The sequence below is a fragment of the Macaca nemestrina genome, chromosome 6 (assembly GCF_043159975.1).
Source record: "Macaca nemestrina isolate mMacNem1 chromosome 6, mMacNem.hap1, whole genome shotgun sequence".
In the NCBI taxonomy this organism is placed as follows: Eukaryota; Metazoa; Chordata; class Mammalia; order Primates; family Cercopithecidae; genus Macaca; species Macaca nemestrina.
Window position 1 is genome coordinate 2,861,646 of NC_092130.1, and position 21,523 is coordinate 2,883,168.

General features: G+C 41.6%; 1 protein-coding gene, 1 long non-coding RNA gene and 1 other non-coding gene across 11 annotated transcripts in view; 1 reads left to right on the plus strand and 2 right to left on the minus strand.

Moving 5' to 3' along the window:
• Nucleotides 1–5,048, plus strand: part of LOC139363685 (uncharacterized) — a 41,396-nt gene extending 36,348 nt beyond the window's left edge. The window contains exon 3 of the long non-coding RNA XR_011624407.1: nucleotides 1,573–5,048. This is a non-coding gene — a long non-coding RNA (uncharacterized lncRNA). The remainder of the gene's footprint in view (nucleotides 1–1,572) is intronic.
• The window catches only part of LOC105484092 (ZFP2 zinc finger protein), a 49,622-nt gene extending 31,739 nt beyond the window's left edge, over nucleotides 1–17,883 (minus strand). For 2 of the 9 annotated variants that reach the window (XM_071098022.1, XM_071098021.1), the window contains exon 1: nucleotides 5,046–5,162. In XM_071098022.1, coding sequence (XP_070954123.1) covers nucleotides 5,046–5,162 — 117 coding nt within the window. Of the gene's footprint in view, nucleotides 1–5,045; nucleotides 5,163–7,796; nucleotides 7,870–17,788 lie in introns of those variants that run through there. The other 7 variants (XM_071098024.1, XM_071098025.1, XM_071098026.1 and 4 more) reach the window with 7 other exon arrangements.
• Nucleotides 17,884–20,759: 2,876 nt separating this feature from the next.
• LOC112427113 (U1 spliceosomal RNA) lies at nucleotides 20,760–20,923 on the minus strand. Its single transcript, XR_003018589.2, has one exon. It is a non-coding gene; the product is annotated as a U1 spliceosomal RNA (small nuclear RNA).
• Nucleotides 20,924–21,523: the final 600 nt, after the last annotated feature.

Below are 21,523 nucleotides of genomic sequence, written 5' to 3' on the forward strand. Positions count from 1 at the left end.
AATTTTTGTATTTTTGTATTTTATTTTTGTAATTTTGTATTTTTAGTAGAGACGGGGTTTCACCATGTTGGCCAGGATGGTCTCGATCTCTTGACCTCGTGATTCACCCACCTTGGCCCCAGTGTTGGGATTACAGGCGTGAGCCACCGCGCCCGGCTCCTTTTCATAGCATGATCCCAAAGCCAAACAAAGAGAAAGGAAATTTAACTGCATAAAACTTCAAAACTTATTGTAACAAAAGACATTATAAACAAATTTAAAAGAAAAACGATGGAGAATATGGGCAACATATAGCAAAGGAATACTATCCACTTTATAGAAAATACCTCTTTTACATGTAAATAACCCGTATTAAAAATGGGCAAAGGGTGTAGAGAGGTATTTTAAAAGGCTGGAAGAATGTACGTCATAGTTGTTTCTGAGGATTGGAAACCTGGAATTCTCTCTCACAGCCTTTAAATTTTTAAAAATGGATAGTAGATATGATTAGTCCATATGCCCAATATTTATATTCAAAAAAAGATTAAATTTAAAGGCAAATAAAAGTAATACCTGGACAATTCATACTCACATCACTGGCCAATATGGGAAAGATGAAACTATGGAGAAAGATGAAAAAAGGAAAACAACTCTAATGTTGCACTGATGTGTCCCAAATCTATTACTGAACTTCATAACTGCATTTCATTTACAGGTTATAAACACGTCTGCACTTTTTTACACTTTACACTTTATTTCTCAACATCTGAGTTACTCATTTCTCATTATCTACTGTACAGTTCCAAGTGATTGATCAGTAATTCAGAGAAGCAGCAACAGAAGTGAAGAAATGTCTGTCATCAGCTGCTATCAAGTGTCTAGACTAATGTCCCTTAAGGCAGACTGGTTAACTAAACTATGATATACCCACATAATCAAAGAAAGAAGCCTCCGATGTACTGATACAGACAGGTCTCCAAGATATATTGGGAAATGCAAAATAGCTAAAAATAGAACAGGTGGCCGGGTGCGGTGGCTCACGCCTGTAATCCCAGCACTTTGGGAGGCCGAGGTGGGCAGATCACGAGGTCAGGAGATTGAGACCATCCTGGCTAACACAGTGAAACCCCGTCTCTACTAAAAATACAAAAAATTAGCCGGGCGTGGTGGCAGGCACCTGTAGTCCCAGCTACTCGGAGACTGAGGCAGGAGAATGGGGTGAACCCGGGAGGTGGAGCTTGCAGTGACCAGAGATTGCACCACTGCACTCCAGCCTGGGCGACAGAGCGAGACTCCGTCTCAAAAAAAAAAAAAAAAAAAAAAAACAAGAACAGGTGCAGATTCCTAAGTAAATATTATCTGTTACCAACTGGATTAAAAATTGGGGAAAATACATATATTTATGGGCTTTTGTAGTCATCTCTGGAAGGCTACCTAAGAAATGAGAATCATTACCTTTTTGGGGGGGGGTTATAGGGAGCCTGGAGACAAGGGTAGGAAGAAGACTTATTTTAAGTGAATGCTTATTTTTGAATTCTGAACACTGTGACTACATCGGCCATTCAAATTTTAATTAATCACAATCTGAATCAGATTAACAGCAAACATCAAACAAACCCACATTGGGGAGCATTCTATGAAATAACTGGCCTGTAGTCTTCAAAAGTATCCAAGTCATTGAAGATCAATCCTGAACTATTCTAAATGAAAGGACACCAAGGAGATACGACAGCTAAATACAATGTGTCGTCTGGATTGGATTCTGCACCAGGTAAAGGACACTTCTAGGACAGGTGGCAAAATCCAAGTAAGGTTTGTAGATTGGCTAATAGTATTGTATCGATGTAAGTTTTCTCATTTTGATAACTGTATTTTTATCATGTATGATAACAAAGCACACACAGACACTTAAGAGTGAAATGGGCGTATCTGTAATTTATTCTCCAATGGTTCAGAAATATATTACATAAACGTGTGTGTGTATACAGGAAGAGAAAAATGGCAAAATGTTAATTCAGATGAAGACTATCCAGAAATTGTTTTATTTTTGCAGCATTTGTTGTTGCTGTTGTTTTAGATGGAGTCTCACTGTCTCCCAGGCTGGAGTGCAGTGGAGTGATCTCAGCTCACTGCAACCTCTGCCTCCTGGGTTCCAATGATTCTCCCACCTCAGCCTCCTGAGTAGCTGGGATTACAGGTGTGTGCCACCACACCTGGCTCATTTTTTTGTATTTTTAGTAGAGACGGGGTTTCACCATGTTGGCCAGGTTGGTCTTGAACTCCTGACCTCAAATGATTGACCTGCCGCGGCCTCCCAAAGTGCTGGGATTACAGGTGTGAGCCACCGTGCCCGGCCTTGCAGCAGTTTTTAAAGTCTGAAATTATTTCATAATAAAAGTTAAAAAAAACACATACACACACTCACACACAAGATACCATTTTCCACCCTTGAAAATAACTAAAATTTAAAAAGCTTATAATACCTAATGTTATGAACTGTGTCCCCCAAAAGAGATATGTTGAAGTCCCAACTTCTAGTACCTTGCAATATGACCTTATCTGAAAATATGGTTGTCTCAAATTTAACTATTAAGATGAGGTCATAATAGAGTAGGGTGGACCCCTATCCTTGTAAGAAAAATGGCTATTTGAAGACATCAACCCATAAGGATAACATCAGGTGACAAAGGAGATAGGGATTAGAGTGATGCAGCCATGCACCAAGGAACACCAAAGAGTCCCAGCAAACCACCAGAAGCTAGAAGCTAGGAAGAGGCAAGGAAGGATCCCCAACAAGTTTCAGAGAACATGGCCCTGCAGATGCCTTCATTTCTGACTTCTGGCCTCCAAAACCGTGAGACAATAAATTTCTATTGTTTTGAGCCACTCAATTTGTGGTACTTTATTACAGCAGCTCTTGGAAACAGATACACCAAGTATGGAAGAGCATGTGGAGCAACTGGAATTCTCAAATACTGTAGGAGGAAATGTACAATGGTACATATACTTTGGAAAATAGTTTAGCTGTTTGTTACAAAGTCAAATGTACACTTCACCTAGCAGTTTCACTCCTAGGTATTTACCCAAGAGAAATGAAAGTATATATCCACAAACAGACTCATACATGAATGTTCAGAGCAGTTTTATTCCTAATAGCTAAAAACAGGAAACAAGTTGAACATGTCTGTTCACAAGTGAATGAACAAAAGGTGGTATATTCAACTGTGTGCTACTTAAGACATAAAAAGGAACAAACTATCACTACACACAATATCATGGATAGATCTGAAAAACACTACGCTGAGCAAAAAATGCCAGGCACAAAAGCATATATACTGTTTGATTTCATTTACATGAAGTTCTAGAAAGGGCAAGACTATACAGACAGAACTCAACCCAGTTTCTTCCTGGGGTGGGGGACGTGGACTAGAAGTGGCATGAGGACACTGTCTGGGGGTGATGCAAACGTTCTGTACCTTGACTGAGGGGGTGGCTATGTTGGTGCATAAATTTGTCAAAACTCAATGCTTAAAATGGGTTATTTTATTAAGCTGTGCCTCAGAAAAAGCTGATTTAAAAATTAACACTATTTTGACTACACAAATTAAAATTAGGTTACTGACAACCAAACCACAACTGTCATCAACCAAAATCTTCTGAATGCTTCCCCTTTCAACCTTTCCCTCTTCCAGAAACTCCCTTTCTCCAATACCCCCATTTTAAAAGTTATTTTGCCTTTTATAACTGAGGGTGATAATACTGAAGAAAGTAGTACAAATGGAAATCACAACAGTTTATACTAGCCTCCACGAAGCTTTCTTTAAACTGGTCTCTAATAAATAAACAAGTGATCCTAATAAATCAACGACCCCTAATATATAATTTTATGAAAAGAGAAAATGCCGTAAGTCTTCAATATTCCAGACAACAAGGCTAAGTTAGTTTAACCTTTAAAAGAAAGAAGTTAGGGTCAAGTCTTCTGATGCCTTATTTTCTTTTTCAGACAAGCCTAGAATCGTCACCTACCATCCCAGCTCCATGCTTCCCTCCATCTCATGGACACTACTTTTTCCTAGAAAAGCTTTGATCGTGCCAACTCCCTTATCAAAATTCCTCAGACTGACCTCCAACCCCATGGCCACCACCCCGCCAAACACACACACTCCTCCTTCCTGACCCTTGGTCCTAAAGTTTTAATCCGATTTCTTCTACTCCAGCCAAGCATGTCTCACTATCAGTCACTGTGCCCTTCATTCCACCTCTAAAAGTCTATACACCAGGCTCTTGGCTGGGATGATACTAAGAATGCCTACAACTTGCTGAATAACTTCAACACTCCAGGAACCATGCCAGGCATTTTTTACTTTCATTATTTTATGTGAACTTTCAAGAGACCTATGAAGTAGCTATTATTATTAAATGAAATGAGCCATGTGAAATTCTTAACAATTGCATCTGTATGGCAGACACTTAGTTAATGCTGTAACTCCTATTATGACCATGAGGAAATAATGTTTCAGGAAAGTCAAGCCTCTTGCCAAGACACTGTAGCTATGAAATGGTAGAGTCGGGATTTAAACTGTGGACACACTGACTCCATTACAGCAAATCCTCTCCAGTTATCCCTTCCCAGCCCCTGAGATGGGCGAACACTACCTACTTCTCCTGGCCACCACCCTGATCCTCCCCTTCACTCAAGCTTGGAATACTGATCATGTGGGTCCCTAACGACACTTGTTCTTATTACCATATTCAGGTGCAATTATGACTGTATCCCATGCAGATGTGCCCTCTTTTATGATCCCTGAGAGCCCATAAGCCCTAAGCACCAGGACCAGCTTGCATATAATTTTTTTCCCTTTCTGACCCTTGAACAGCACCAAAAACACAGCAGGCCAGGGTATCCAGCTGAATAAGTGGCAGCTGGGAACAGAGGTCAGGAACACAGAGGGGGCTTTGTGAAAAATATCCAGCATTCTGCCATTTCAATAACCCGGTCCTCAGCAGTGAGGCCCACATGCAGTACAGGAGTAAGGGGGAGGTTTGAGAGAGAAAAATGAGCTCACCCCAGCTCCTAAAGGCAGAAGCCAAGCAGCCATTGCCTTCTCCTTCCTTCCTGTGTTTCTTCCTTGGGGAGGGACAAAACCAGAGGAGGCAGAGCTGAGGGAAGGGAAAGAAGCCATGAGAAACAAGACTCCTCCAACAGCAATGAAAATACCTATAAATAAACTAAATAAGACCTGAATAGTAGCTACATAAAGAAAATGATTTTCACGTATTAAGTTGACTTCATTATGCCTATTTAGCTATATAAAGATGAACAACAGAAGAGACATGACATGTTCTTGCACAAGATGTCTCAATATACAGGATGTCATTTCTTTAATTCATAAACTTAACACATTCCCAACCAAGTTATGCCTAAGTAACAATATTTTAAAGTTAATATGGGCCAAGCGCAGTGGCTCACGCCTGTAATCCCAGCACTTTGGGAGGCCAAGGTGGATCACTAGAGGCCAGGAGTTCGAGACCAGCCTGGCCAACATGGCGAAACCCTGTCTCTACTAAAAATACAAAAATTAGGGAGTGGTGGTGGGCGCCTGTGATCCCAACTACTCAGGAGGCTGAGGCAGAAGAATCACTTGAACTGGGGAGGTAGAGGTTGCAGTGTTGAGATCACACCACTGCACTCCAGCCTGGGTGACAGAGCAAGACTCCATCTCAAAAAAAAAAATTCATTAATTATGGAAAAAATATTTAAGTTGTGCGTTACAACAGCTAAGATTTTTTAAAAAAAAGAATACTGATGAGAGACAACATGCCCGCCAGTATTCACAAAGCTACAAGAATTGGAACACAGTATTACTGACTTATTCACCAGATATACTGTTGACCACCTACTGCATACCAGGCACCATTGCATGGGGTAGGGGTGGATACAGCTGTCAATAAAACAGATAAACTCTCTGCCATAATGGATGTTATAGGCAAACAGGGAAAGGATCAATGGAACAAATTAAAATTCTACCAACCTAAATGGTTCAAATACACATGTATGTATATATGTGTGTGTGTGTGTGTGTGTATATATTTCATTCAAGATATGAAATAAATGACATTTCATATCACCAAAGAAAAAAATTACTAAGTAAACTGTAACAAAGGCTTACCATTTGAAAAAAAAATGTAAATGTACACAAAACATGAAAGTACTAAGAGAAACTACAAACATTTTTGTGATCTCGTGGGACCGACAGCTTCTCTGCCAATGATGTCAAACACCCAAACGTGAAGAAAAGGTTTTCATGTCTGACCATACGAACCTGTGACATTTCTGCATAGTCAGGAAAGAAGCTTATTTATGTATGAGACACAACATTAAAATACAAAATGCAAACTGCATGAAAATATTCATTAGTGTTCAAAATGCAAATGTAAACAATCCTATCTTTTGCACCTCTCAGAAGTTCAAGAGAATACTAACATTCACAGTTGGTGTGGGTAAATCTCGCACTCTTACACTGCAAGTGTTTGTATAAACTGGAACTTTTCTGGAGGGAATAAGACAGGAAGTATCAAAAGCCTTACTGTACCCTTGACCTAGAAATTTCACTTTAAGAGACTTTTTTTTTTTTTTTTTTTTTTGAGACGGAGTCTTGCTCTGTCGCACAGGCTGGAGTGCAGTGGCCAGATCTCAGCACTTTAAGAGATTTATAGAATAAGACAAAATGCAAAGATGTATGCAGCCAGATGGCCTATATTGTTTATAATACTGGGGGGGGGGAAAAAAAAAACCCTAACACAAAAACCTAAGGAGAGGATTAAATACGAGGATCCATACTTTCCCTCACACTCATTAAAACGACGACGTATTTAAAATCTGGTATAAGTAGATGGCGTCAACATATTGAAATGCTTTTTTTTCAGGTGTATTCTCTATCTTCATTGGATGTTTAGGCCAGTAAAAAACTATGAGGCTTAAGATTTGTGCACTTCAAACCCCTTACCAAACGCATCTCATGACTCAATTCTAAAAGATAGATGGTGAAAAAGTTACTAATATTCATATTTGTTTAAAAACAAAGCGCAAAGTGTTTCTACGCTTATACACATATTCACGCTGCCATGCAGATTGATATATATTTTGAATGATTGTTTTAATCTGAATTTTCTAGTTGCGCTACAGTGAAATGGCTTAAGGGAAAAAAAAGATTCCGAGGTAGAAACCTGCACCACGTTGGCCTCCCAATTCTTATTGAGAGATGGGAGGTGAACCCACGCCAGCGCCCTCCAAATGAGAACCAGAGGGCGGGTCCCCAGACACGGTTTACACAAAGGGCAGATGCTGCGCAGGGAGACCCGGCCTCTCGCCCAGAATCCCCAGGATGTCTGCGGGGCAGGTTCGCTCCACGTTCGCAGCATCTGCCCTGTCCCAGGACAAAACTGCGCGCGGCTGGGGAAAGCCAAGGAGGAACCTGGCTCTGAGCGACTCCTGGAACCTTGGGCTCCTCCCTGACCCGTGGTGGCTGGTGTGGCCCTTGTTCGAGCCCCCATCCCCGCTGCTCCCGGGCTGTGATTCCTCCTTGGCGCCTGACCAGGACCGCGCTGGAGGTCGGCAGCCCGTGTGCTCCTGCCGCCAGCTCCTGGGGAAGAAGGAGCGCACCGGGAGCTGGAGGCCGCGCCCCCGGCCCATCTGCGGCGGGCCCGCCCCTCAGCCCTCAGGAGGCAGGGGCCTCGCCCAGCAGTGCGGAGCTCCTCCTGCGGGGGCCTACGAGACTCAGGCTGGCGCGCACCCCCGCCACCGGCCCTGCACTCACCCTCTCCCAGCAGGAGCGCAGGAGCGGGAGCAGTGGCGACCGACGCAGCCGCGCCCGGCGCTTACGGCCCGGAGCGCCGGACTACATTTCCCACAAGGCAGCGGGGCTGCAGCGCGAACAGGCCGTCGGAGTGCGCAGGCACGGGGGCCCAGAGGGCAAGGCTGTGCCAGTGGCCCACTGTGTGGCCGCTGCAGGTCATCGGTGTGTCCAGGCGGGACGCGGGGTTCCCAGGCGGCCCCTTACCCCGCCTAAAGAACTCTGTCTGGCCAGGTGCGGTGGCTCACGCCTGTAATCCCAGCACTTTGGTAGGTGGTGGATCACCTGAGGTCAGGAGTTCGAGACCAGCCTGACCAAAATGGAGAAACCTTGTTTTCACTAAATATGCTTTAAAAAGAAAAGAAAAGAAAAAAAAAGGCCGGGCATGGTGACGCATGCCTGTACTCCCAGCTACTTGGGAGACAGGCAGAATTGCTTGAACCCGGGAGGTGGAGGTTGCACTGAGCTGAGATTGTGCATTGCACTCCAGCCTGGGCAACAAGAGTGAAACTCTGTCTCAAAACAGACAAGCAAAAAATTAGCTGGGCACGGTGATGTGCGCCTGTAATCCCAGCTACTCTGGAGGCTGAGGCAGGAGAATCGCTTGAACCCGGAAGGCAGAAGTTGCACTGAGCTGAGCTCGTGCCATTACACTCTAGCCTGGGCGACAGAGCAAGACTCCGTCTCAAAACAAAAAACAAAAAGAAAAGAAAAAGAGTCTCTCTTTGGAGTCTGTGGGCATCCACCCCATGGGGAGGAGAGGTGGCCTTGGCTAAGCCTCACTGTCCTCTGAAAGCATGGAACCCAGAGGTCCTCCTTACCAAGGAATAATGAAGAGATGAGGCTGCACAGTGCCGCACGTGTTGCGGGCCTCTCAGGAGTCACTACCACACCCCGTCCCCCAGCTCACTCACTGTCAGGCACTGCTCGGAGTGCTTCAGAATTATCAATGTACAGAATGTAGACAAAATCTCCATCAGTTAAATGTGTGGCCTATGTTTGGGTAATTTCAAATGGATCTGCCACTTTGGAACTTGGAGAAGTGCAGATCAACGTAGTAGCTTATATGGTAACACTTAGTTTTCTAAAGGTAGCTGCTAATTTCCTCTGCTTCTTTCACTGTGACAAAGACACTCTCCTTACCCAAACTTTAGGCCTCTAAGCCCCTCTTTTTAACCAGGCCTTGTCCTGGGCCTGCAAGTCCCTAGAATCCTGCTAGAGAGCCAATCCTCAATAGTTAGCCAAATTTCTCATCTGCCACCTTGAAGTCTTAAGTCCTTGACCTGCCTTTAGCGACAATCCCCATACCCCTGATGTCTGCTTTTAGACATTTTTCACCCACTGACTCCTCACTGTGCTTGTACGCTTTATAAATCCCAGGCTGGCTTTGCTGTAATCAGAGTTGAGCTCAGCTTTACTGAAGCTGCTTTCCTCCACTGCAATACTTAATAAAATCTGTTTTACTGTCTTTAATACCTTTTTCTTTCACAACTGTCTGAACTATTTCAAAATACTGAAAAATACGAAAAACTTAACTATTCATATAGTCAACCGAAGGTAACCCAGATAGCCCCAAACATTATTAACTAAAAAATCTACTGCTACACTAAGACGTATGGCTTGAACAAGTTGTCTCCAGAATCACAAGAACACTGTAACATGGAAACCTCCTAAACATATTCATCACAGTTGTTCTGGTAGAGAAATGGTCCTTCACCAACCTCCACAACATAGAGTGTGCAATTTCAAAAAGTAGGTAAAGAGGTTGGGGTGGAAGAGAGAAAATCAGAAAACTTGAAACAAACAGTAAACAAGAAAATGATAGCAATAAATCCAAGTCTATCAATAATCACTACATAGACACATGGAATGAGCTTTCAAATGAAAAGAAAAGGCCAGGTGTGGTGGCTCACGCCTGTAATCCCAGCACTTTGGGAGGCTGAGGCAAGCAGATCACCTGAGGTCGGGAGTTCAGGATGAGCCTGACCAACATAGAGAAACCCCTTCTCTACTAAAAATAAAAAATTGGTCAGGCATGGTGGAGCATGCCTGTAATCCCAGGTACTCGGGAGGCTGAGGCAGGAGAACTGCTTGAAGCAGAGAGGCAGGCAAAGGTTGCAGTAGGCTGGGATTGCGTCATTTCATTCCAGACTGGACAACAGGAGTGAAACTCTGTCTCAAAAAAACAAAAAAAAAACAAAAAAAAAAACCTGTCAGAATAGATTTGTAAAAATCTAGCTATTAAAACATGAGGATAAACAAAGGTTGAAAGTCAAAGGTGGAAAAAGATAAAACAGGCAAATACTAAACATAGAAAGTTTATGTAGCTACATTTAGATCAAACAAAAACTTTAAGGTAAAAAATATTACTACAGGTAGAGAAGGTAATTACATAATGATAAAAGGATTAATTTAGCTAGGCACAGTGGCTCATGCCTATAATATTCTAGCACTTTGGGAGGCCGAGGCGGGTTAATCACCTGAAGTCAGGAATTCGAGACGAGCCTGCCAACATGGTGAAACCCCGTCTCTACTAAAATACAAAATTACCCAGGTGTGGTGGCGGCACCTGTAGTCCCAGCTACTCGGGAGGCTGAGGCAGGAGAATCACCTGAACCCGAGAAGCGGAGATTGCAGTGAGCTGGTATCAGGCCACCACACTCCAGCCTGGGCAATAAGAGCGTGACTGTCTTTAAAAAAAAAAGGCATTAATTTATCAGGAAAGAAAATATTTTAAACTTTTATGTATTTAATAACTAAGATACAAAATACGTAAAGCAAACATGGGCAGAACCAAGAGTTCTGAGAAATCCACCACAGCAGGGAGTCAGTTTTAGTTTTGTTTCCTTTCTTTTTTGTAGGGATGGGATCTTACTTTGTTGCCCAGGCTGGTCTCAAGCAATCCTCCTGCCTTGGCCTCCCAAAATGCTGGGATTATAGGCCTCAGACACCACCCTGGCCTCAGAGTTTTTAACCTACCTTCTCAATAACTAATAGAAAAGCTGACAAAAAGGTCACTATAGATATGAAATATATGAAAAGCAAAATTAGTTTTATATTAATGAATGGACATGTAGGCTAGTCCATCCCAAAACTGAAGAAAACATGTAAAAGCATATATTTATTTACGAAAATATCTCATACTAGTCTGTAAAGTAGCCTCAACACATTTCAAAGAATTGGTATCACATGAGACCATATTCTTTGACAATGTAATTAAGCTAGACATTTTTTAAAAGACTAGAAACTTTTTAGAAAAGATTTAGGTAAAGGGAATGTTGAGAGGAAATTTTGCAGCCTTCAAAGCATACAGTAAAGAAGAAAAGAAGGCAGATTGGGTAGAACACATCTAATTTTGTTCCCTCCCCATATGTATTGATGGAGTTCAGGACACACACTGCCAAAATATGGCACCTCATCATTTGAGAAAACAGCAGAAACAGGAAGGACTTTTCCACACATCTCCCACAAAGCAGGTTGTAAAACCTAGTACGAATTTACTAAACTTCCCCTGAAGCAGGTCGTAAGATTCTCATGTGAGATTTGCCCTCCCTGTACCTGGAGGAAAGTAACATCTTTATTGCTGAAGACACATAGTCACAGAGAAACCTCTGAACAAACAGGCCTTGCTAAGTTGCCCCCAGTGTATTACCATTAGATCATATCCTCTTTGTCCATTTATATTTCTCTGTGACTTCATCAAAGTTAGCATAAAAATACACAACTGTTTCTTTGGGACTTCTTTTCCTTATGTAGGCTGCTGTGTCATGTAAAACTTACATTAAACAAACTTGTATGTTTTGCTCTTGTTAATCTGTCTTTTGTCTTAGGGGTCTCAGCCACGAACATAGATGGCCAAGGAAAATGTATTTTGCCTCCTCTGTACCACTAAAAGCAAATGTAAAGGATTGTTTGAAAGCTTGTTAATTCACAAGGTCAGGTAGAACAAGTAAGGACACGCCAGCAACATTTTAAATCTTGGAAGCAGATGGATGTTATTTGCCTGGCAAACCTGAAATATTGCCAAATTCGACAGCTGTAGGAAAGGTAAAAGCCAGGCTGGGTACAGTGGCTCATGCCTGTAATCCCAGCACCCTGGGAAGCTGAAGTCGCGGGATCACTTGAGACCGCAAGTTCCAGGGCAGCGTGGGCGACATGGCAAGATGCTGTCTTTACAAAAAATAAAGGCAGGAAGGAATAGAGTATCTTTACTGTTTTGTGCAAAAGTAGTCAGAACTGCTGTTATGTATAACGCTGCTGACCTCCAAGCCTTGGAGGAAAAAGGTTAAGTACGAACTTTCCGTTCTTGGGCACACGACCAAAAGGCCTGGACAACGAGAAACTTTTTCTGGACTGGTTCCACTGATGCTTTTGTCCATAAAATCAGGAAGTACCTTGCCAGTAAGGGACTGCTCTTGAATTTTCTTTTGATATTGGACAATGACCCTGGTCATCCAGAATCCCATGAGTTCAATGTCAAAGGCACTAAAGTGGCCTACTGTATTAATATTAAATAATGTGGACTTTGTAGACAAAGAAAATTGAGAGAGGAAAATTACATAATGATAAAGGGCTAATCTACCAAAAAGGTATAGCAATCAGTTTTTAATATTTTAAAATGTTTCGTAGAGACAGGATCTACCTATGTTGGCCAGACTAGTATCGAACTCCTGGCCTCAAGTGATCCTCCCACCTCAGCCTCCCAAAGTGCTAGGATTACAGGCATATGTCACCATGCCCAGCTTTGGTCCGTCCCTCCCCCCGCTTTTTTTTTTTTTTTTTTTTAGACAGTCTCGCTTGTTGTCCAGGCTGGAGTGCAGTGGTGCAATCTCAGCTCACTGCAACCTCTACCTCCCAAGTTCAAGCAATTCTCCTAACTCATCCAAGTAGCTGGGATTACAGGCACCCGCCACTATGCTCAGATAATTTTTGTATTTTTAGTAGATACGGGGTTTCACCATGTTGATCAGGCTGGTCTCAAACTCCTGACCTCAAGTGATCCACTTGCCTCAGCCTCCGAACGTGTTGGGATTATAGGTGTGAGTCACTGCACCCAACCTAGCTTTGCTTTTTTCTTTCAAATTTTACAGCACGCTTAAAAATGATTTATGTTCCAACATTACAATACTAAGGGATTCTGTATCTATGTATTTACCTTTATCAGAGCTTTATATTATCATAGTTTCATGTTGTTATTACCTTTTATTTAAAGAATTCTCTTTAGCATCTTTTTGAGACAAGAGTCTCTGTTACCCAGGCTACCGTGCAGTGATGCGATCTTAGCTCACTGCAACCTCCACTTCCCAGGTTCAAGGGATTCTCGTGCCTCAGCCTCCCATCTAACTGGGACTACAGACGCACGCCACTACACATGAATACTTTATGTATTTTTAGTAGAGATGGTTTTCACCATGTTGGCTAGGCTGGTCTCAAAGTCCTGACCTCAAGTGATCCCCCTGCCTTGGCCTTCCAAGTGCCGGGATTATAGGCATGAGCCACCTCGCCTGGCCAGATCTCCATTTCTTTAGGGTTGGTTTCTGGAGGTTAGTTTCTTTTTATTAGGACATGTTTCACTCTTTCTTTATAGCCTTGTGATCTTTTGTTGAGATTTGGCCATTTGAAAAAACAGTCCCCTCCAGGAGTCTTTGAGGATTGGCTTTGTATAAAAGAAGATCGTCATCATTTAGCATAACTAGAGATTCTGGGATTGTCTCAAACTTTTTCTGGGGATGCTACTTTCTCTGGGCTTGTGCATAGAGCGAGGTTTTCGCCTGCTTCTTCTTTAGAGATTGCAACCTCTTGTTCCTCTGACTGTTTGCAGTATTAGTCTCTCTGGTGATGTAACAAGCTCCAGTGCTCACCTTTGTCCTCAGCAGCCCCCAATCTAGCATCCAAACTACTAATTCCAGTCAGTACTCTGAGTCTCATGAGACAGAAACCATGCCCTTGGAAAGCACCATGAAAAGCTAAAACGTTGGATGCACAGCCCACTCTTCTTCCCTCCTGAGGGAAAACCTGAGGGCTGAGTGTTGTTCTCCTCATCACACCTTGCCATGCGAGGCAGCGGGAGTGGCTCGGGTGGGTGAAATGTCAAAAATTTTCTACCACTCTGATGTGTCTCTTCTCTGCGCTCACTTGGGGTGCTACAACCTCTTAAATAGTGTCTGCAATTCTCACAAAAGCAATTTGGTTTGTAATTTGATGTTTAGTTGATGTCTCTGTGGGAGAACAAGAGACTAGGGCTTCCTATTCTGCCAATGTCATTTCCCTGGGTTAAAAATTCTTTCATTTCAATACTTGAAAAACATTGTGCCTCTGTGGTTTCTGGTGAAAAATCTGTTTTCATTTGATCTTTATCCCTATAGGTAAGGTGTGATTTTTCTCTCTAGTCTCCAGATTTTTAGTTTTCCGAAGTTGAACTGTGATGTATTTTGGTGTGGATTCCTCGGTTTCATGCTTTTGGGGGTCTGGTCAGCTCGTTGAATGTATAGGTTCATACTTATTGCTAAACTTGTGAATTTTCAGCCATTAATACTTCAAAGATTTTCCAGGCCCACTCTTTCTTCTCTCTCTCCTGAACTGATTATATTGTTAGATCTTTTATTACAGTTCTACAGATTTCCTGAGTCTCTGCTTTTCTTCCAGTCTGTTTTCTCTCTGTATTTAAGACTGAGTAAATTCTATTATATCTTTAAATCCACTGATACTTTCCTATGTTCTCTCAGTTCTGCTGTTGTGCCTATGAGGTGAGTTTTTAAATTTTTGGTTACTGTATTTTAGTTCTAAAATTTCCTTTTTTTTTTTGAGACAGAGTCTCACTCTATTGCCCAGGCCGGAGTGCAGTGGCATGATCTTGGCTCACTGCAGCCTCCACCTCCCGGGTTCAAGCGATTCTTCTGCATCAGCCTCCCAAGTAGCTGGGACTACAGGTGCCCACCACCACACCCGGCTAATTTTTGCATTTTTAGTAGAGACAGAGTTTCACCATATTGGCCAGGCTGGTCTTGAACTCCTGACCTCATGATCAGGAGTTCATTTGTTCGCCTCGGCCTCACAAAGTGCTGGGATTACAGGCATGAGCCACTGCGCCCAGCCTAAAATTTCCATTTTTTCTTTATCTCACTTCTTTGCTTAGAGTCTTTTTATTTCAAACATTTTCATAATTGCTCATTGAAACGTTTATGATGGCTACTTAACAATCTTTGTCACATAATTCTAACATGTCTATCATTAACTTGTTAGTGTCTACTGATTGTCATTTTTCATTCAAGTGATCTTCCTGGCTCTTGACATGACTTTTGTTGAAACTTGACCATTTTTGGTATTATGTGATAAAACTCTGAATCTTATTTGACCAGGTGGACTAGAAGTTCAGGTTCCTCATTTGACATCTCTGGATACCACACGATATTAAGGGTCTCCATTTTACTTCGTGTGGGTGAGATTTCTGGCAGCTCACTAGGCCTGCACTGATATAACTGTGGTTGGGAGGTACAAGCGTGCCTTAGTCCTGCTCCCTATTTAGTTCCAGCAACACTGTGGGGCTGGAATGTGGTCTGATTACTGCTGGGCAGGGGCAAATGGTCTTACTCTGCACTAGGCCCACATTACACTAACCTAGCAGAAATGGGAAATTATGCCTTCTTCCCACGGGGTGGGGATGGAAGCCCTTCTGCACATGGTCCCCACTATTATTGCTGAGATGGGGCAGGTGCTCACTACCAGCCAGCGTGGATGAATAACCTAGCTCTTGGCCTCTGACACCACCCAGCAGGGGTTTTATGAGCCTTCTTTACATCCTAATAAGGGTGGAAGTTTAGACTTCCCACTTGGCTTTTGCTGGTGTGCATAGTCATGGGTGCAGCTTTATCTGGTTGTCTGACTAAAGTAGAGTGGCTGTCTAAAGTTTTCTGTCTTCCTAGACTGCCAAATTCCTGGTCCTTTGGGTAGAGACTTTTCTTAGAGCTTCTTTTTTTGGTGGGTCTCTGTCAGTGTTTCTGGGTTTCTACCTTCTTCAGCTCCAAGTCTGGGATATATGAGGTAAAAAGAATCACCACCGGCCAAGCATGGTGGCTCACACCTGTATCCCAGCACTTTGGGAGGCCAAGGTGGAAGGATCACTTGAGCCCAGGAGTTGGAGCCTGGGAAACGTATGGAAACCCATCCCTGCAAAAAAAATAGCCAGGCACAGTGATTGATGCATGGTACAGGACTGTGGTCCCAGCTATTTTGGAGGCTGGGGTAGGAGGATCACTTGGGCCCAGGAGGTCAAGACTGCAGTAAGCCGTGATCACATCATTGCATTCCATCCTGGGAACAGAACAAGACCCTGTCTTGAAGGAAAAAAAAAAAGAAAGAAAGAAAGAAAAGAATCACCAGAGTCTTATGGTTGTTTATAATATACAAGGTTTCAGATGTATGGGATAAATAAGGAAAGGTACATCTGTCTATTCCATCTTCCTGGAACAATCTGATTTTTAGGTTGAAAATTTAATTTGTAATACATATTTTATTGAATGATATATACCAATATATTGTTTTATTGAACAATATATACCAACAGGAAAACAGTAAAATTTCTTTGTAGTTCTTTTTGTTCTCAGGTCAACTCATCTTGAAATCTCTACACAAAAATTCATATGATGAAAATTTAAAATTTTGAGTTGATCTATACCATATACCACTAAGAACCATAAAGCAGGATATTACATAATAATGTGGAATTTCTAGAGCTGAAAAGGCTAGACACTATGTAACTTGAAGCGGAATGGGGACTGGAAAACATACAAGTTTCTTGACTGTTCAATGCTCTCAAAGAAAGTTATGTAAGAAAATAAAATATTTTCATTTTTTATAGATCTTAGAAATTATATTACTGAAATAACTGACTTTACAGCCTGGAACAGACTGAACTATGTTACTAACAAAATATCTTCTGATCTTGAAAGACTAATTGCACCTTAATTTTTAAAAATATAACCATGTCAGCTTTAATTAAGAATTCTACCATCTGTAGTATCTGGCAAAATACCAGAACAGTTTCAGACACCAAGAACAGAAATAACCTTTTTAGTTCTCCTTAAGAACTCTTCTTACAGACTCACCCAAAGCCCTACTCCCAAGAATCAGTCCTTCAGTTTCTCAAGCCAGAAATGACTAAATAATCTTTGAATCATCTATTCTATCAGATAATTCTTCCTAAAATAGTCTTCAAATTGGTCATTTGCTCCTCAGAAATATACAGTGAATTAATATGTCCATCATCATATCCAAACTCCTGCAGTCTTAGACAGCATTCAAAGTCTCTGACAGGGTAACTATACCTTTCATTTCAAATATTTTTATTTTATCCTATCAGGAGCCCTCTACACCAGGTCCCTGCAAATACTAGATTTACTCTTCCTCTGAGCCTTTTGCTCCTGCATTACTCTTGGCCTTGCCTTCCAAGAGTACTTCATTTCCACGTATTATTACATCTCTCCTTGAGACTTGGATAATTTCTTTTTGCTCTAAGTTCTTAGAACACAACGTTGGGCACTTCATCAGTCTTCTGCTTACTACGGAAGAAACCTGATCTTATATACACATACACATACATCATGATATATCATGACTAAGTAGAATTTATTTCAGGAATGAAACATTGGGTAACACCAAAATTCAGACAATTATCAAAAGAATGAAGAGAAAAACAAAATGATCATTTCAACCAATGCAGAAAATGGACATGACAAAATATTACTCCCTTTTATGATAAAAACTCACATCACACTAGGAATATGAGGGAATGTCCTTATTCTGGTAACAGGGATCCACAAACAATTTTTTTGGTGGGGGCAGGGGTGGGGGGCGTGCACGGGGGAGGCAGAGTCTTGCTCTTTCCCCAAGCTGGAGTGCAGTGGTGGGATCGTAGCTCACTGCAGCTTCAACCTCCTGAGCTCAAGCAATTCTCTTACCTCAGCATCCCAAGTAGCTGGGACTACAGATGTGCACCACTATGCCTGGCTAATTTTGTTGCTGTTGTTGTTGCTCAGGCTGGTCTCGAACTCCTGGGCTCAAGCAATCTTCTTGTCTTGGACTCCCAAAGTGCTGGGATTACAGGTGTGAGCCACCATGCCCAGCCTGGAAAGAAAGCTAACATAATATTAAATAGAGAAATATACTTATCGTTTCTATTCAACAATGTACTGGCCTGTGCTAGTGCTATAACGTAAGAAAAATAAATAAAATGTATTATGATTGGAAAGGAGAAATAGAACGGAAATTATTTAGATGATCGTATGTGCAGAATATCCAAAAGAATCTACAAGCAAGCTATTAGAAATAAGTAAATTTAGCTAGGTTGCTGAATACAAGGTCAATATACAAAAACCAATTATACTTCTATATACTAGTAACAAACAGGAATGAAGTTTTAAAATACAATTTGCAATAATACCGTGAACACATCATGCCTCCTTGCCACTGAACAAGCTTTTCCCCAATTTGTAATGCCTTTCCATCTACCTCTACATGCCTGTTGAATTCTGACATTTCTTTCCAGTCTCTTCAGATTTACCACTTTTTAAAAAGCATTTTCTCTCCCTTCCTGAGTTTTCAAACTTTAATTCACAAGCAAATTTTTTTCTAATTAAAAATAACAACTATCAAATACATGAAACTGACAAACATGGTGATTTCTTATTGAAACAAGGGTAGGAAATAAAACCAAGAGCCTTGACTTCCCAAGAAACCTCCAGGGCAAGGACTGAAACTCATTAAGCACCCAAATACCCAAATTGCGACTCTTAGCAACAACTTAAAAAATGAAGTCTTTCTCCTATCTTAGAGAACATGAGACAGCAGGCAGAAAATTCCTTCACCTCCAAATCACTTACCTGTATTCCCATCTTTATGTGGGCTTTTCCCTCCCTGAAGTTAAGGTTAATTCCTCCACCTATGCTATGACTCGAATTTATTTCAGAAAAGTTGTTCCTCCCAGCGATGTCTTCTTTAATCCACCCTCAACAAGTATATACATTAAATCATTAAAATAGAAATGCTCCCTAAGTCATTCTTCCCTTCAATTATATTTGAAATACAGTCTTCAACAGTCTACTTATTCACCCTCCTTCAATGAAATTTCTCTTGCCAAAGTCTACAATTATCTCCTTATTTACCAATTTACTCTCCTTATTACTTCATTTATAGCACCTGACACTACTGCCCATCTGAGATTCATTTATCCCTTGGGCTCAGTGACATCACTCTTCTGCCTTCTCTCCTACATAAAGGGCCATTCCTTTTCATCCTTGCACAATTCCTTCATCTACTTCTTGTATATTGATGTTTTCCTGGGTTGTACCCATGATCCCTTTCTCATTTCAATCTATACATTCTCATGGTCAATTTACATGTGCCAAGCTTTTCACTACTAACTATATCTTAAGTACTCCTAACTCAAGCCATCCAGCTCAAATTGACCTTTTGGGTTTGGATGACTAATTTAACATGTATAAAATCAAACTGTTTACCCCTATATTGCCTACAAGGCATATCACACCACCATCTATCCAGGTAACTAAGGCACAAACCTAGCAGTTAATCTACCCTGTGTGTCAATCACCTTCCCCAATTATTTGATTTCAAAAACTATGCCCTATCTATTCTTACTACATTAGCATGTGCAACATATTCTTCACTGACTATCCTTGCTTAAGCTTAGAGCCTCCTTCACTCATCACTGGAGGCTGAATTCTAGGCTTCAGTCTGTTCAGCAATCTTCAATCTCCTAAATTCATCTTCTACACATTCGTGCAATACAGGTTTCATTACTTAAAATCGATACTTGGTACCCTAAGTTTCAGAATAAAATTCAAATTCCTTAGTTTGGCAAGTAAGACCTTTTGTTACCTAGCCACTGCCTTCTTCTCAAGCTTTAGTATCTTTTTTCATTACTTCCTGTATTGTCTACAAATGTAGTATGCTGTTACCCACCCATACTATACCTTCGCATATGTGGTTCTCTCTATTTAGAATCTCACTTTATGAAGAATACCTACTATTCTTCCAAAACTGGGCTCAGACATCATGGTCTCTGGGACACTATTGCTGGTCTCTCCTGGTTTGCTTGGTTAGTCTTCCATATTTCTGCATCCCATGCAAATCTCTCCATTTGTATTCTGCAACACAGTATCATAGCTTAACTATTTACCTGTGAAAACCCCTTTAACACATAATAATTTGCTTACTCCCTTTAACCTTCTCGTCTCCATCCACTCAATTCGTGACTTAAGGTCTGTTTCTTTCTTCATTAAATTTCTAGAGCTCAGGATAATATCTGGCCCAAACTCGGGCATAAACAAACATTACTAAGTAAATCAGTTTTGAAATTTATAATTATTTCTAAAGCATTTCCTTTGCAGTCTGAAACCTTAAAAACCCTATGAGGAAAACAAACTTTTCTTTCATAAACTGATTCCTTTTGAAAATTGTCACAAGTGATAGGCTCTTTAAACAATTAGGATTTCATCTGCAGCCAACTAAAAAAATATTAATAGCTTTAACCTTGAAGTGATTGCCTCAACAAACAAAATGCTTCAACCTAAACTATCTAACATTACTGTTCAGAGCATAGCAAGTATGGTTTCATAATAAATATGACTTCAAGACAATAAAGAAAAACTTCTGAAAACAAAACTAGGAAATGTGTAGCAAATATGGGAGGCTATTAGATGTTTGGAAATGACTAGAACGAAGAAGGTAACAGATTTTTTTTTTTTTAATAAAAGTCATGCATGAAGTTTGACAATAGGTCAGGAAAAGGTAAATTCCAGACACTAAGAGGTAGTTCAGTTAGTTTTCATCTCTTATTTGGTCCTTTGCTCTAATACTGCGTGTGTGTGTGTGTGTGTGTGTGTGTGTGTGTGTGTGTGTGTATATATATATTAGGAGAAAGCGCGAATGTAGTCCCCCACTACCATAAATTATGCAGTCGAGCTTTCCACATTTTGGCAAACTGAAGGGGTCGGCACATCCAGAGGGCAATGGATAAGCCTTGCTCTGGGAAAACCACCTTCGTGATCATGGTGTCTCCCCTGCCAGGTAAGTATATATTGCATATATTTTTAAGACCAATTGTTTTGTTTGCTATGAAAATATCTGCTGTAGGGCCGGGCGCGGTGGCTCAAGCCTGTAATCCCAGCACTTTGGGAGGCCGAGACGGGCGGATCACGAGGTCAGGAGATCGAAACCATCCTGGCTAACACGGTGAAACCCCGTCTCTATTAAGAAATACAAAAAACTAGCCGGGCGAGGTGGCGGGCGCCTGTAGTCCCAGCTACTCGGGAGGCTGAGGCCGGAGAATGGCGTAAACCCGCGAGGCGGAGCTTGCAGTGAGCTGAGATCCGGCCACTGCACTCCAGCCTGGGTGACAGAGCGAGACTCCGTCTCAAAAAAAAAAAAAAAAAAAAAAAAACTAGCCGGGCGAGGTGGCGGCACCTGTAGTCCCAGCTACTCGGGAGGCTGAGGCAGGAGAATGGCGGGAACCCAGGAGGCGGAGCTTGCAGTGAGCTGAGATCCGGCCACTGCACTCCAGCCCGGGCGGCAGAGCGAGACTCCGTCTCAAAAAAAAAAAAAAAGGAAATGTCTGCTGTAATAAATATACTTATATTTATATAATAGTAGCTTACACAATTGTTTTTCTAATGAAA